This window comes from Lagopus muta, chromosome Z (genome assembly GCF_023343835.1).
Source record: "Lagopus muta isolate bLagMut1 chromosome Z, bLagMut1 primary, whole genome shotgun sequence".
NCBI classification, from domain to species: Eukaryota; Metazoa; Chordata; class Aves; order Galliformes; family Phasianidae; genus Lagopus; species Lagopus muta.
Window position 1 is genome coordinate 12508218 of NC_064472.1, and position 13277 is coordinate 12521494.

Sequence of the window (13277 nt, forward strand, 5' to 3'; positions counted from 1 at the left end):
AAATAGTGTTATTTTTCTCTATGTAACTCTTGCATTTTCCTTTAATCAAAAAGGAGGCATTTCTTTCAGAGCAACCTAACTACACGTGACATGTGGCTACTGAGAAATCAAAGTCATTCAAAGTAGCCTGAGAGAGAAAGTGAGGCTGCCCATGCTTTCAGGATGCCGCTGGATGCCTGGCAACACGAGGCGCACCGCACAGTGGAAACCAAACGCCCAAATCCCTTCGGGGGAGACAGGACCCAGGAGCGGTACATGTCCGCTTCTCACACTGCGCTGCCTCTATTACGAGGCCCGGCCGCGACAGATCCAGTCCCGCTACCGCCAGGGCCTCGAGGGACCATGGCGGCCCGGGGCGGGAGGTGGAGCCCGGGCTCGCGTGGCTGCCCTGCGAAGGGCGGCGGGAGGGGAAGCGGGAGCGGGGCGGCTGAGGCGACGCACGCGAAGGTTGACGGGGCGCTGCTCACCGGGCGCGGGCACAGCCAGCAGCTCGGACAGGTCCGGGTAGCAGCGATCGTCTTGGATTTGTCGATCGACGATGCGGCCCGCGATCTCCAGCGCCTCGTGCCCGGCGGGCGCCGCGGGGCTGATGGCGGCAGGCATGGCGGCGGCGGGGCCGAGCGGAGGCAGCGGGGCCGAGCGGAGGCAGCGGGGCCGAGCGGGCGGTGGCGGGGCCGAGGAGCGGCGGCGGGGCCGAGCGGGCGGTGCCGCCCCCGCGCACACAGACAGCGCGAACCCGCCGCTCCGCACCCCGCCAAATCCCGACAGGCCTCGCGCGGCTGACGCAGTTCCGCCTTCCGGAGATGGAGGGGGGGGCTGAGGCGGAGGGGCTGGGCGTGTGATAAGAGGTTGCGTAATGGCGGGGCGGGGCGCGGCTGGCGGGCGGGTTGGAGCGGTGGTCCGGGTCTCTGCAGGAGAGCCGTGCTCGCGGCTGTGTGTTTGGTGCGGTTCTGTTGCTGGCTTTTGGCCTCAGCGACAGCCGTGCTTGTGAGGCAAAAGATGAAAGTATTTGTTATGTTCCCAGTGCAGTTATTAAGGGAAATAAGACTCTCAACCCGCTGAAGTTGAAATGGAAAGTTTTGTTAGTATCAGTTATGAATTCCTTTTGCTAAACTAAAATACGGGTTCTAAAAGTAATACGTTCATGGCTGTTGCTGAACAAACGTGTCAGTGTGGAACAAAAAAGAGCACAGGCCCCTCTGTGGGCATACACACAGACTGAGCTGAAGTGCAGGAGCAGAAGTCGCCTTAATGTAGCAGTCATGTTTATGATGAGGGGGTTTACAAAATCCGGGGTCATCCATCGCTGTCACTGAGATGCAGTGTGCTGGCTTGGCTCAGGGCTCTACTAAGGGCTGTGTGCTGTCTGGGCACGACATGAAATGTACATCTGTTAGTGTTAAACTAACAAAGATGACTAACAAAGAGAGCTACAAAGATGGTTGAAGGGTCCATAAGGCAAGTGTTGGGACGCTGCTCTCAGACATTGGGTTTGCACTATGAGTGGTGCTGCGTGGAGCCAAGAGTTGTGTCAGTGAGCCTTGCAGGTCCACCAACTCAGAATACACTGTTTGTGAGCACAGTAGCTGTGCTTTGCATTACTGAAATGCTTCCAATGTTGGAAACTGGAGAAGCTGGCTTTTGTGGGACGAGCCCATTTTTTATACATCACATTTAGTGTCCTGATCCATCAGAAGAGGGGTGGCCAGCAGGGACAGAATGGTGATTGTCCCCCTCTACTCTGCTCTTGTGAGGCCCCATCTGCAGTACTGTGTCCAGGTCTGGAGCCCCCAGGACAAGAAAGACAGAGCTGTTGGAGGGGGTCCAGAGGAGAGCCACTAGGATGATCAGGGGGCTGGAGCATCTCCCCTACGAAGTCAGGCTGAGGGAGCTGGGCTTGTTCAGCCTGGAGAAAAGAGGCTGCAGGGTGACCTCATTGCAGCCTTTCAGTACCTAAAGGGAGCCTACAAACAGGAGGGGAATTAGCTCTTTGAAAGGGTAGATAGCAGCAGGACAAGGGGAAATGGTTTTGAGGGAGGGAAGATTTAGGTTGGATGTCAGGGAGAAGTTCTTTACAGAGAGAGTGGTGAGGTGCTGGAACAGGCTGCCCAGAGAGGCTGTGGATGCCCCGTCCTTGGAGGTGCTCAAGGCCAGATTGGATGCGGCGCTGGGCAGCCTGGTCTAGTATTAAAAGTGGAGGTTGGTGGCCCTGCCTGTGGCAGGGGGGTTGGAGATTCATGATCCTTGATGTCCCTTCAAACCCTGGCCATTCTGTGATTCTGTGTGATTCTGATCACAGCAGCTGTCTGGCTCCAGAACCGTTCCGAACGCCCTGGTGGCTGACAGAAGGGCTGACCCCTGACACGTAAAAGACTGCGTTCGCCCTGTGAGGCGGTGCCGGCGGCTGCTCCTTTCTCCGCCCCGCCGCTTCCTGCCGCGGCTGTTGTGGTTCCGGGCCGGCCGCAGCATGGAGCCGCCGGCTGCTGAGGGTGGTGAGTGGCGGGCCGGGCCGGGCCGGACTCAGCCTTGTCGCTTCTCGCTGACCGCCGTTATTTTCTCCCTCTCCTCTTTGCAGACGCTGAGATGCAGGCGGGAGCCGACCCGGAGCTAGCGGCCACCATGGGCTTCTCGGGCTTCGGTGCGTTGCGATGCGGGACGGGGAGCGACTGAGGGGAGGCGGGGCATCGCTGCGGCCGGCGGACCTCGGCGAGGGGCTCGGGCGGGAGGCGAGCGGCGGGGCCCGGTGACTCGCACTGCCTGGGCGGCCCGTACCGCCCCTGACCGGGCGAGCCGCGATGACCGTCCGCTTGTCTGCGTTTCTAGGGAAGAAGGCTCGGACTTTCGATCTCGAAGCCATGTTTGAGCAGACGAGGAGAACTGCTGTGGAAAGGAGCAGGAAGGTCTTGGGTAAGAAACGCGCGAGCAGTTAGCTAGTGTGTTTTAAAACGCGTTTTGTTCTCCGTTGGAGTGATGTTTTGGTGGCTCAGACTGGCTTTTAGGGAATGAAGTAGTGCAGCTGTGCTGCAGGAAGGCAATCTCGAACACAGTGGAGATGGATAAATAGGAAAAACTACTCGTTTGCGTATGTTGTCAGAGTGTACGAGGGATCAGCGACTGCAGGACTCCTACTGTGAGGCGTTACACACCGACCCAGGAAGAAAGCTGAATTTAAATATAAGACTCATCATAGGATCACAGAATCGTTTGAGTTGGAAGAGATCTTAAAGGTCAAACGGTCAAACTCTCCCCCTGTGAAGAATAGGGACACCTACTATTAGATCAGGGTGCTTAGATCCTGGTCCAGCCTTGTCTTGAATGTCCCTGGGGATGTGGTGTCACCACCTTTCTGGGCAGCCTGTTCCGGTGCCTCACTGCCTTTGCTGTAAGAAAGCCTTTTTCTTATGTCCAATGTAAGTCTACCTTCTTTTAGTTTGAAATCAATTCCCCATGTCCCATCCTTTAACTCAAAACTATTGTTTTTATTTTGAAAGGGAACTTGATTCAGAGAGCTTTAAATTAGACATGCAGAATAGTAGGGAAATGTCTTCTGTGACATACAGTTAGTTACGCAGCAGTTCATAATTTTTTCTATTTTCTACTGTGCTGGGAATGGTTGGCCTGCAAGAAAAAGGTGATGAGAGTTGTATGTTTTCCTTCTCTTATCTAAACAAACAGTATTCCAAATATGGAAGATGCTAATGTTCTAGAGTTCTTTTTGCCATTCCAGACACCTGTGCTTTCTGCTTCCACTTAGTATGTGCAGAAAATGGAGTGGATTTTTTTGGTTTGAGAAACCAAGAAAAGAAAAAGAAACCAAGTTTGGTTTCTTTTTCTTTGTGTTATTCATATGATTATGGTTGAGAAGCTTATAGCTGAGATAAAATTTTATTTTCTCTCTGAAGTGTTTCAGTTTATGAAGACAGTAGTCTGGAAGTCCTTCATTAGGAAACTGCAGTTCTGTTGGAAGAATGAGATCAGTGCAGTGTTGGTTGTTCTTTATTGCTTGATTCTACATGGAATCATGCTGGTTCAGCTCTGTGGATGCTTGTTGACGTTACAGACTTTCAGACATTGTGAAATTCAGATTTACAAGGGACTCCAGGGTTTAATTTGAACCCTTTTCTATACTAACCAAATCAAAATACAGTAATGTTTATTTCATGTTGAAAACTCAGATTCTTGTTTACATCAAACTATGATCTCTTTTGGGAAACCATCTCCTATCAAAAAATTAGAAGAGAAATTTTATAAACTAATACAAGGAAGTGTAATGTTTTTAAATCAAGACATTTTGAACTGCATCTGGACATCTTTTCTCCTCTGTTGTCCTTAAGAAGAATTTCTAGAGTTTTCTCCATAAAAGAAACACAGCATATGATTGATCACAAGTTTAGTCATTTTACTAAAAATGACAAAGCTTTGTGTGTAATTCAGCTTTTTTTATTTTTAATATGGTATTGTGAACTTTTTTCAGTTTTCATAAAGTACACTACTGACTTCTAACTTTGAAATAATTGTGATGATCTCTTTTGAGAACATCTCCTTTAGCTGGGAATTAGGAGAACTAATAATGTGTCATCTGAATCTGTATCTTATAGTTGTTTCTGTTTCTCTTTTGGAGGAAAATGTTTCTGTGCATTGTGAGCAAACAGGAAAATTTTGTTTCTCATATAGAAGGAGAGTTGTTGGTTTTTTTTCTTTGCTATGTGGAAGTTATTTGAGATTTCTTAGAAATAGATTAGCTGTATCTCACTCTTAGAATTATGGCAGCTTTATTTGTTCTTGTATCTTAACCCCACCATACTGTATGAGATTCCTAACTCAACTTTGAAATGGATGGTTCTGTTTGATTTTACTTTGGTATTTACTGGAATTCTTTTTCAATAAGTAAAATGAAAATAAATAAAAAGATAACTAAATATAATTTATGGGAAATAAGTTATTTGCACCTGTGATAACTTCAGTTCTAACTCAGTTTCTTGCTATGAAAATTTCAAGAGCTCTCTGAAGTGATTCGTACTATTTTAATACAACATTGAAAATGTTGAAATATTGCCATTGTTGTATGAGAAGCTTTCCAGCTATTGGCAAATATGATCAACTATGCAAACTAATAACTGGAAGTTTTTTGGATTTTTTTTTTTTAGTTTTTCTGAGCGATCTTTATGGTAGCAATGGAAATTTAATTATTTGAAAGAGTAACAAAGCCATTTTCAGGTGAAATGCTTTACTTACTGTTATTTTTTCAAATAACTTATGTAAGTCGTAAAATGAAGGTAATTGTTTCACTCAGTAGAACTCTGAGTTCTGTTATTTGTCATTTCTATGCTCTTCATTCAGAGGCTCGTGAAAGAGAGCAGGAGGACCGGGCTGAAAAAGAATGTAAAAGTTCATGTGCTGATCCATCAGCTTCAGTCTCAAGTGCAACAGGAGCTGTGTCCACATTAAAGCCAAGGTACTTACTTAGTTATGATTGGAAGTGTCACTTAACAGCTTTCTTATCTGAAAGAGTTTGTGTTTTTTGTGGCTTCTTTTTGGGGGAGAGAGGGATGGAGTGCATGAGCGTTGCTTAACTTTTGTGGATGTGTCTGTGCTATCTGAAGTGTAAAATCTGTTTTCTTTTTCTCTGCTTTCTTGGATGTCTCAATATTTGTGAATATTGTATATAGTTAATAGTAAATTTTATGGTCTCCTCCCTATCTTGTTTGGCATACTTTAACAAAATGCCATCTGTATTTTTTTTCTTGTTGTTTTTTTGTTTGACAAGATATGGGCAAGTATAATTAATACAGATTCTGACTTAATGACCGGCTATTATTCTCGGTTGTATGTAAGTATAATTGTTCATGTTTGCAACAAAATAAAGTAGTGTAGATATGGATTCTTAAGCATGCACACTATACGGAGTAGTGGTAGGGTTGAGAAGTATTTTTGTTTGACTTCAGTCTGAAATTTATTCCAGAACTTCTTAAAGTTTGTTTGTCTGTGACAGACAGCAAATGCTACTGCTCTGGCAGTTTGCTTGAATTCTTAAATGCTGTGTAACAAAAAATAGCTAAGCATAATGGAGGCTACATTATTCCATTGCATGACTGGGATTGTTGAGATCAATGTTCTGTAAATTTGTAGTTTTTTGTATCTATTGCAGTCTTATAATCCATCAGTACCTTGGTAGATCTGTACGAATCTTGTAGCCAGATTGTATGTGGTAGAATCACAGAATCATAGAATGGCTTGGGTTGGAAGGGACTTCAAAGACCATCATTAGATGGCCCAACTTCCATGCTGCAGTAAGAGTTCCTTTATCAGGTATTAGATCAGGCTGCCTGGGGCCTGGTCCACCCTGGTCTTGAACAAGTCCAGGGGTGAGGCATCCACAGCTTGTTTGGGCAACCTGTTTCAGTGCTTAGCCACACTGTCATAACATCTAATCTAACCATTTCTCCTTGTCCTATTATATGCCTGTGTAAAAAGTCAGTCTCCCTCTGATTTATAGGTTCTCTTTACAGGAAGGCTGCAGTGAGGTTTCCCCAAAGTCTTCTCTTATTCAGACTGAACAATCCCAACTCCCTCATCCTTTCTTTGTCGGAGAGGTGCTCCAGTTATCTGATCATCCTTGTGGCCCTCTTCTAGACCTGTTCCAACAGCTCCACGTTTTTCTTGTGCTGCGGGACCCAGCTCTGGATACTGTACTGCAGGTGGTGCCTCATGAGTTCAGAGCAGAGTGGGATGATCACCTCCCTCTCTCTGCTGGCCACCCCTGTTTTAATGTAGCCCAGGGTGCAGTTGACTTTCCAGGCAGCAAGTGCACATAGATGATTTGCATCCAGCTTTTCATCCACTAGAACCCCAGGTCCAAGGGCTGCACTTTGAATTCTACTCCTAGTCAGGGATTGCCATAAACCCAGCTGCAACACTATACTTGACCTTGTTGAAACACGTTAGGTTAACGTGGGACCGCTTTTCAAGCTTCCAGGTCCCTTTGGATGGCATCCTTTCCTTCTCCCTTGTCAGCTCACTGCTCAGCTTACTCATCAGCAAAATTGGTGAGTGTGCTCTCAGTCACACTATCGAAGTCACTGATAAAAATGTTGAAGAGCACAAGCTTGTAGCATCGCAGACAACAAATTTCTGTTACAAAATTTCTTTTGTATGCATAGACCTATAGAAAGGTCAAGTGAGCTGTGAACTCTCACAGAAATAACATGACTTAGTACTTGATCTGTGTTTTATCTTATCCAGGAGGGAAAAGCATTCTGTACTCCCATTTACTTTTGATGTTCTCAGATGTGTTCCTGATGAAACAATGGAAGTTGGCAAGAAATGGATGTAGTGTGATTATGCACTGTGTGGGTGACTTCAGTGTAAGGAATCAAGTGAAGCACCTGATAGACAAATGATGTAGAGCTTTTCTCATTTTATTAAGGGGTTTGGGAGAAATCTAGGTACTTAGTGTAAAAGAAGATAATTACTAGCTTTCAATAGTTGAATGTTCCTGCGTAGGCCTGGGTAACTCACTCAAGTCCTGTTGATGTTAAGTTTCCTTTCTGTTCCCTTCCATTACTTTGTTTTCCCTGAGGATTGAAAAGGGAGTGCATGGCATGAAAAACTCATAAACTGGAAGCTGAACGTGTCAGCTTGCATAATTTTATTTTCTTGTAAATTATGATGGTCAGTTTAGAACTTAGTTTTGAAAACAACACAGTGAAGGAGGTGAACCCGTTGTATCTTAGCCTAAATTCCTAGGGAAAATCCTGCAACAAAGGAAATCTGGTTCATAGGACTTGCGGTCTTTTTTTCTTTCATGTAGACTTTGGTTACTATAAAATGAACTTACATATAACTTATTCTATCTTTTTGAAAATGGCAACATTGCCCTAAATAGTACCTTTTTTTCTCTTAAAATTCCAAATATATTCAATTATCTTAGTAGCATCCTTACTAATTTTACAGTTGTTAACAAGAAATTGGTCACTCCAGAACAATGTGATTCTATTGATTCTTGAAGTAATTTGCTACCAGAATTGTTTACAATGGTTATAATTATCTTATAAAAGGGAACAACTGATGTGCATGTATGTGCGTGGAAATTCTCATGAGCAGGGAGAACTACGTGCAGTTTTTTCCTGTTGGTATTTTCTACCAACATCTGTGGTCCTTCACGTCTGCTTGTGCCATGGCTGTAATGAAACGCTGGCTGACAGTAGGAAGACAGATATAGGAAAGCATTGGAAAAGTCTGGGTACCCAGAGTGAGACATCTGATGTACAGGGCATCAAAAGCAGGGGCCAAAAAAGGCGGCTTGTAGCTTCCAGCCTGTTCTTCTTCAGAAAAATCCTACCAGGCAGGCTGCTGGGCAGGAGGTGTTTTTTTTAAAAAAATTTTAAAAAATTAAAAAATGGGGTGATTGCCAAGCCCCACTCAGCCATCTATCAACGCTCTTGGTTAACTGGTGAGGTCCCAGAGGATTGGAGTCTTGCTGATGTGACTCCCATCTTCAAGAAGGACCGTAAGGAGGATCTGGGGAACTATAGGCCTGTCAGCCTGACCTCAGTACCAGGGAAAGTTATAGTACAGATCATCTTGAATGAGATTGCACAGCACGTACGCAGTGTCCAGGGGATCAGGCCCAGCCAGTACGGGTTCGTGAAAAGCAGGTCGTGCTTATAGAATCACCAAGGTTGGAAAAGACCTAAAAGCTCATCCAGTCCAACCGTTCACCTATTACCAATTGCTCCCACTAAACCATGTCCCTCAACACAACATCCAGCCTTTCCTTGAACACCCCCAGGGTCAGTGACTCCACCAACTCCCTGGGCAGTCCATTCCAGTGCCTGACCACCCTTTCTGAAAAGTAATACTTCCTAACCAGGCTTGACCTCATCTCCTTCTATGACTGGGTGACCAGTCTGGTAGATGGGGGAAGGGCTGTTGATGTGGTCTTCCTAGGCTTCAGCAAAGCCTTTGACGCTGTCCCTCACAGGCTTCTTCTGAGGAAACTGACTGCCCGTGGTCTGAACAGATAAACACTTCTTTGGGTAAGGAAATGGCTAGAAGTCCATGCCCAGCAGGTTGTGGTGAATGGAGTGAAGTCTAGCTGGTGACCCGTTTCAAGTGGTGTCCCCCAGGGCTCGGTACTGGGGCCCATCTTGTTTAATATCTTTGTTGATGACCTTGATGAGGGGATTGAGTGTACCCTCAGTAAGTTTGCAGATGACACCAAGCTGGGAGGTGGTGCCGATCTGCCTGAGGGTAGGGAGGCCCTGCAGAGGAATTTAGGCAGGCTGGACCACTGGGCTGAGGTGAATGGGATGAGGTTCAACAAGGCCAAGTGCTGGGTCCTGCACTTTGGCCACAATAACCCCATGCAGCGTTATAGGCTTGGGGGTGAGTGGCTGGATGAGTGTGAAGAAGAGAAGGACCTGGGGGTGTTGGTTGATGCTCAGCTGAGCATGAGCCGACAGTGTGCCCAGGTGGCCAAGAGGGCCAACGGCATCCTGGCCTGCATTAGAAATAGTGTGGCCAGCAGGAGCAGGGAGGTGATCATCCCCCTCTACTCAGCACTGGTGAGGCCACACCTTGAGTATTGTGTTCAGTTTTGGGCTCCTCACTACAGGAAAGACATTGAGACCCTGGAATGTGTCCAGAGAAGGGCAACGAAACTGGTGAGGGGTCTGGAGCAGAAGTCTTATGAGGAGCAGCTGAGAGAGCTGGGATTGTTCAGTCTAGAGAAGAGGAGGATCAGGGGAGACCTCACTGCACTCTACAACCTCCTGAAGAGCGGTTGTGGTGAAGAGGGATTTGGCCTCTTCTCCCAGGCAACAAACAGGACCTGAGAAAATGGCTGCAAGTTGTATCAGAGGAGGTTTAGATTGGACATAAGGAAGAACTATTTCTCTCAGAGAGTGGCCAGGCACTGGAATGGCTGCCCAGGGAGGTGGTGGAGTCGCCGACCCTGGCAGTGTTCAGGAGGCATCTGGATGATGTGCTGCATGATATGGTTCAGTACTAGTGATGACAATGGTGATGAAGAGATGGTTGGACTAGATGATCTTATAGGTCATTTCCAACCTTGTGATTCTATGATTCTAGTTCTTACACATAAATACATAAAGATTATGAAAGTAATAATTAGGCTTTGTACTTTCATATACAACAGATGCTTTCATTTCACAAATTGTAAGAAGTTAGAGTGAATGATGTGAGGAAAGCAAAGCCATGAGGGGATGTGCCCACATACTTACGCAACTCTCAGTGTTTTTCATTACTCCCACTCTCTGTTGCCATCTGCACTCTAACTCAGCTATCTTTTCTCTTACAGTGTATTTCTCATATTGAGGAAGTAATGAGGGAAAGCAAAAATCAATTCCTTATATGTCTCTAAACTGTGGGTAAGGAGCTGATTCTTTACAAGATTTAGTAGAGGGCATCTATTCCTGAAAGATGAAGGAAGTGCTATAATGTCTGCTGTCTTGCTTTGTCATTTCTATCAGTACCGCTCCCCATAACGGTCAGAAGAATGACACTCAGCTTGATGGGATTTTGGCATGGCTGCACTGGGATGTTCATATGTTTGACTGCCTTTGTAGTTTCAATGGACTATATTAGAGCTTTAGCACTTGGTTGTCTCTAGCAAGCTTGAAGTGTGGTGAAAACATCACTGGAATTCTGATCATTTCATGTGAAATGTGAAAAATTATTAGATAGCCTCTCAAAGTTCTGAACTGTTTGAATTGATTGATCCTGCTTATCATATAAGGGAGTTATAGGGGTAGGCAATTAGGGAAGAGAGGTATTGTTCTTGAATCTCTGTAGAAATATCCAAAAGTCTGAGACTTCAGGATTGGAAAAAGAGTATATATAAGGAGTCTTACGTATACTCTTCTCACTGGCAGCTACGCTTATGTTTTGTTCCATTAAAAAACTAATTAAATTGTTTTGGTTCTGGGGAAAACGTAACTGATTTGCTGTCTGGGAATGTGTATTGACTTGTAGGACAATACTGTTTTACACACTCCTATAGTTATTTTTGGGGGATACTGAATTTGAAGACCTTTGAAGGACCCAAATCAGTTCCTCAGATGATGGCAAAGATTCGTCTTGGTAAAAGCATATTGATTACCCCATTTTTATGGAGTAAAATAAGCTCATTTCATTGGTGTTAGATGGTCATATAATGACCTAGATCTTTAAATGTCTCTCCGAAGTATGCAGAAGAAAGTTTGTGTAAGACTAGTATCTTTCATTATGATGGCAAATATAGTTGGAAAATTAGACAAGCTTTCAGCTATGCAAGCCTATTTTTCACTGTGACACCTGAGCACCTAGTACATATTTTTTTTATTTTTTTTTGATTACTTCCTGAAGTATAATTCTGCTTGTGTATCTAAGACTCATATTTGCTATATAGCCTCTAAGCCACTTGGTGTAGAGCTGTTACAGGCACAGTGTACTTTTTGTTATAGTTACAGAGTCCAGAATCTCTTTTTTTTTTTTATGCTTTATTATGTTATTAAACATATTTCCTTTTATTGTATTTTTTAAATGATAACCTAAACTGAAGAAAAAAAAAAGCCAAAAAACTCCAAACCCTAAAAAACCCTTAGTTTTTTCTTCTTTTTGTTCTTAATCTGGCTCTTAAAGTCTATTCACTTACAAATTAATGTACCTGCTCTTAAAATTATAGAATCACAGAAACACCAAGGTTGGAAAAGACCCACAGGATCATCCAGTCCAACCATCCATCAATCACCAACAGTTCTCACTAAACCATGTCCCTCAACACAACATCCAAACGTTCCTTGAACACTTCCATGGTTGGTGACTGCACCACCTCCCTGAGCAGCCCATTCCAGTGCCTGACCACTCTTTCAGACAAGCAGTATTTCCTAATGTCCAGCCTAAATCTCCCCTGGCGCAACTTGAAGCCATTCCCTCCAGTCCTATCACCAGTTACACGAGAGAAAAGGCTGACCCCCAGCTGACTACAGCCTCCTTCAGGTAGTTATGGAGAGCAGTAAGGTCTCCCCTGGGCCTCCTCTTCTCCACACTGAACAATCCCACCTCCTTCAGCCGTTCCTCATAAGCCCTGTGCTCCAGGCCCCTCAGCAGCTGTGTTGCCCATCTTTGAACCCGCTCCAGGGCCTCAATGTCTTTCTTGCAGTGAGGGGCCCAAAATTGGATACAGTACTCTAGTGCGGCCTGACCACAGCTTAGTACAGGGGGACAATCACTGCCCTGTCTCTGCTGGCAACACTGTTTCTGATTCAAGCCAGGATGCCATTGGCCTTCTTGGCCACCTGGGCTCACTGCTGGCTCGTGTTCAGCCCAGCATCAATCGATAGCCCCAGGTCCATTTCTTCTACAGTGTTCCAGCTGCTCTTCCCCAAGCCTGCAGTGTTGCTTGGGGTTGTTGTGGCCAAAGTGCAGAACCAGCATTTGGCCTTGCTGAACTTCATCCCATGGGCTTCAGCCCAGCTATCTAGCCTGTCCAGATCCCTCTGTAGGGCCTCGCTATCCCCAAGCAGATTGATGCTTTCAGCCAACTTGGTGTCATCTGCATGCTTAGTGAGGGTGCACTCAGTGCCCTCATCCAGGTTACCAATAAAGACATGGAAGAGCACAGGCCCCAGCACCGACCTGGGGCACACCACTCGTTACAGGTTGCCAGCTGGATTCAGCTCCATTCACTCTCTGGGCCCAGCCTTCCAGCCAGTTCCTTACCCAGCCAAGAGCGTACCTGTCCAAGCCACGGGCTGCCAGCTTCTACAGGAGAATACTGTGGGACGCAGTGTCAAAGGCCCTGCAAAAGTCTAGGTAGACCACATCAGCATCCTTTCCCTCATCTACCAGACAGGTCACTCAATCATAGAAGGAGATCAGGTTGGTCAAGCAGGACCTGCTTTTCATGAGCCCATGCTGGCTAGGCCTGGTCCCACAGTTGTCCCGCACATGCCGTGTGATCTCCCTCAAGACAATCTGTTCCATAACCTTCCCTGGCACCGACGTCAGGCTAAGAGTCGTGTAGTACCCTGAGACCTCCTTACAACTCTTCTTGTAGATGGGAGTCACACTGGCAAGCCTCCAGTCTTCTGGGACCTTACCAGTCAACGAGGAGCGCTGATAGATAATGGCAAGCAGCTCAGCTATCACCTCTGCCAGTTCCCTCAGCTCTCTTGGGTGAACCCCATCCAGCCCCATGGACTTGTGACAGTCCAGCTGGAGTAGTAGGTCTGTGACTGCGCCCTCCTGAATCGTGGGGGGCTTAGTCTGCTCCC

General features: G+C 46.0%; 2 protein-coding genes across 3 annotated transcripts in view; one reads left to right on the forward strand and one right to left on the reverse strand.

Annotated features, from left to right (window-relative positions):
- Window positions 1-644, reverse strand: part of NUP155 (nucleoporin 155) — a 37914-nt gene extending 37270 nt beyond the window's left edge. Inside the window, exon 1 of one of the 2 annotated variants that reach the window (XM_048930734.1) lies at window positions 468-644. In XM_048930734.1, coding sequence (XP_048786691.1) covers window positions 468-603 — 136 coding nt within the window. In that variant the 5' untranslated portion in view covers window positions 604-644. The remainder of the gene's footprint in view (window positions 1-467) is intronic. The other variant, XM_048930733.1, reaches the window with a different exon arrangement.
- Window positions 645-2425: 1781 nt separating this feature from the next.
- The window catches only part of WDR70 (WD repeat domain 70), a 153257-nt gene continuing 142405 nt past the window's right edge, over window positions 2426-13277 (forward strand). The window contains exons 1-4 of the mRNA XM_048930753.1: window positions 2426-2492; window positions 2576-2638; window positions 2824-2907; window positions 5341-5455. Of these exons, the coding sequence (XP_048786710.1) occupies window positions 2468-2492; window positions 2576-2638; window positions 2824-2907; window positions 5341-5455 (287 nt within the window). The 5' untranslated portion in view covers window positions 2426-2467. The remainder of the gene's footprint in view (window positions 2493-2575; window positions 2639-2823; window positions 2908-5340; window positions 5456-13277) is intronic.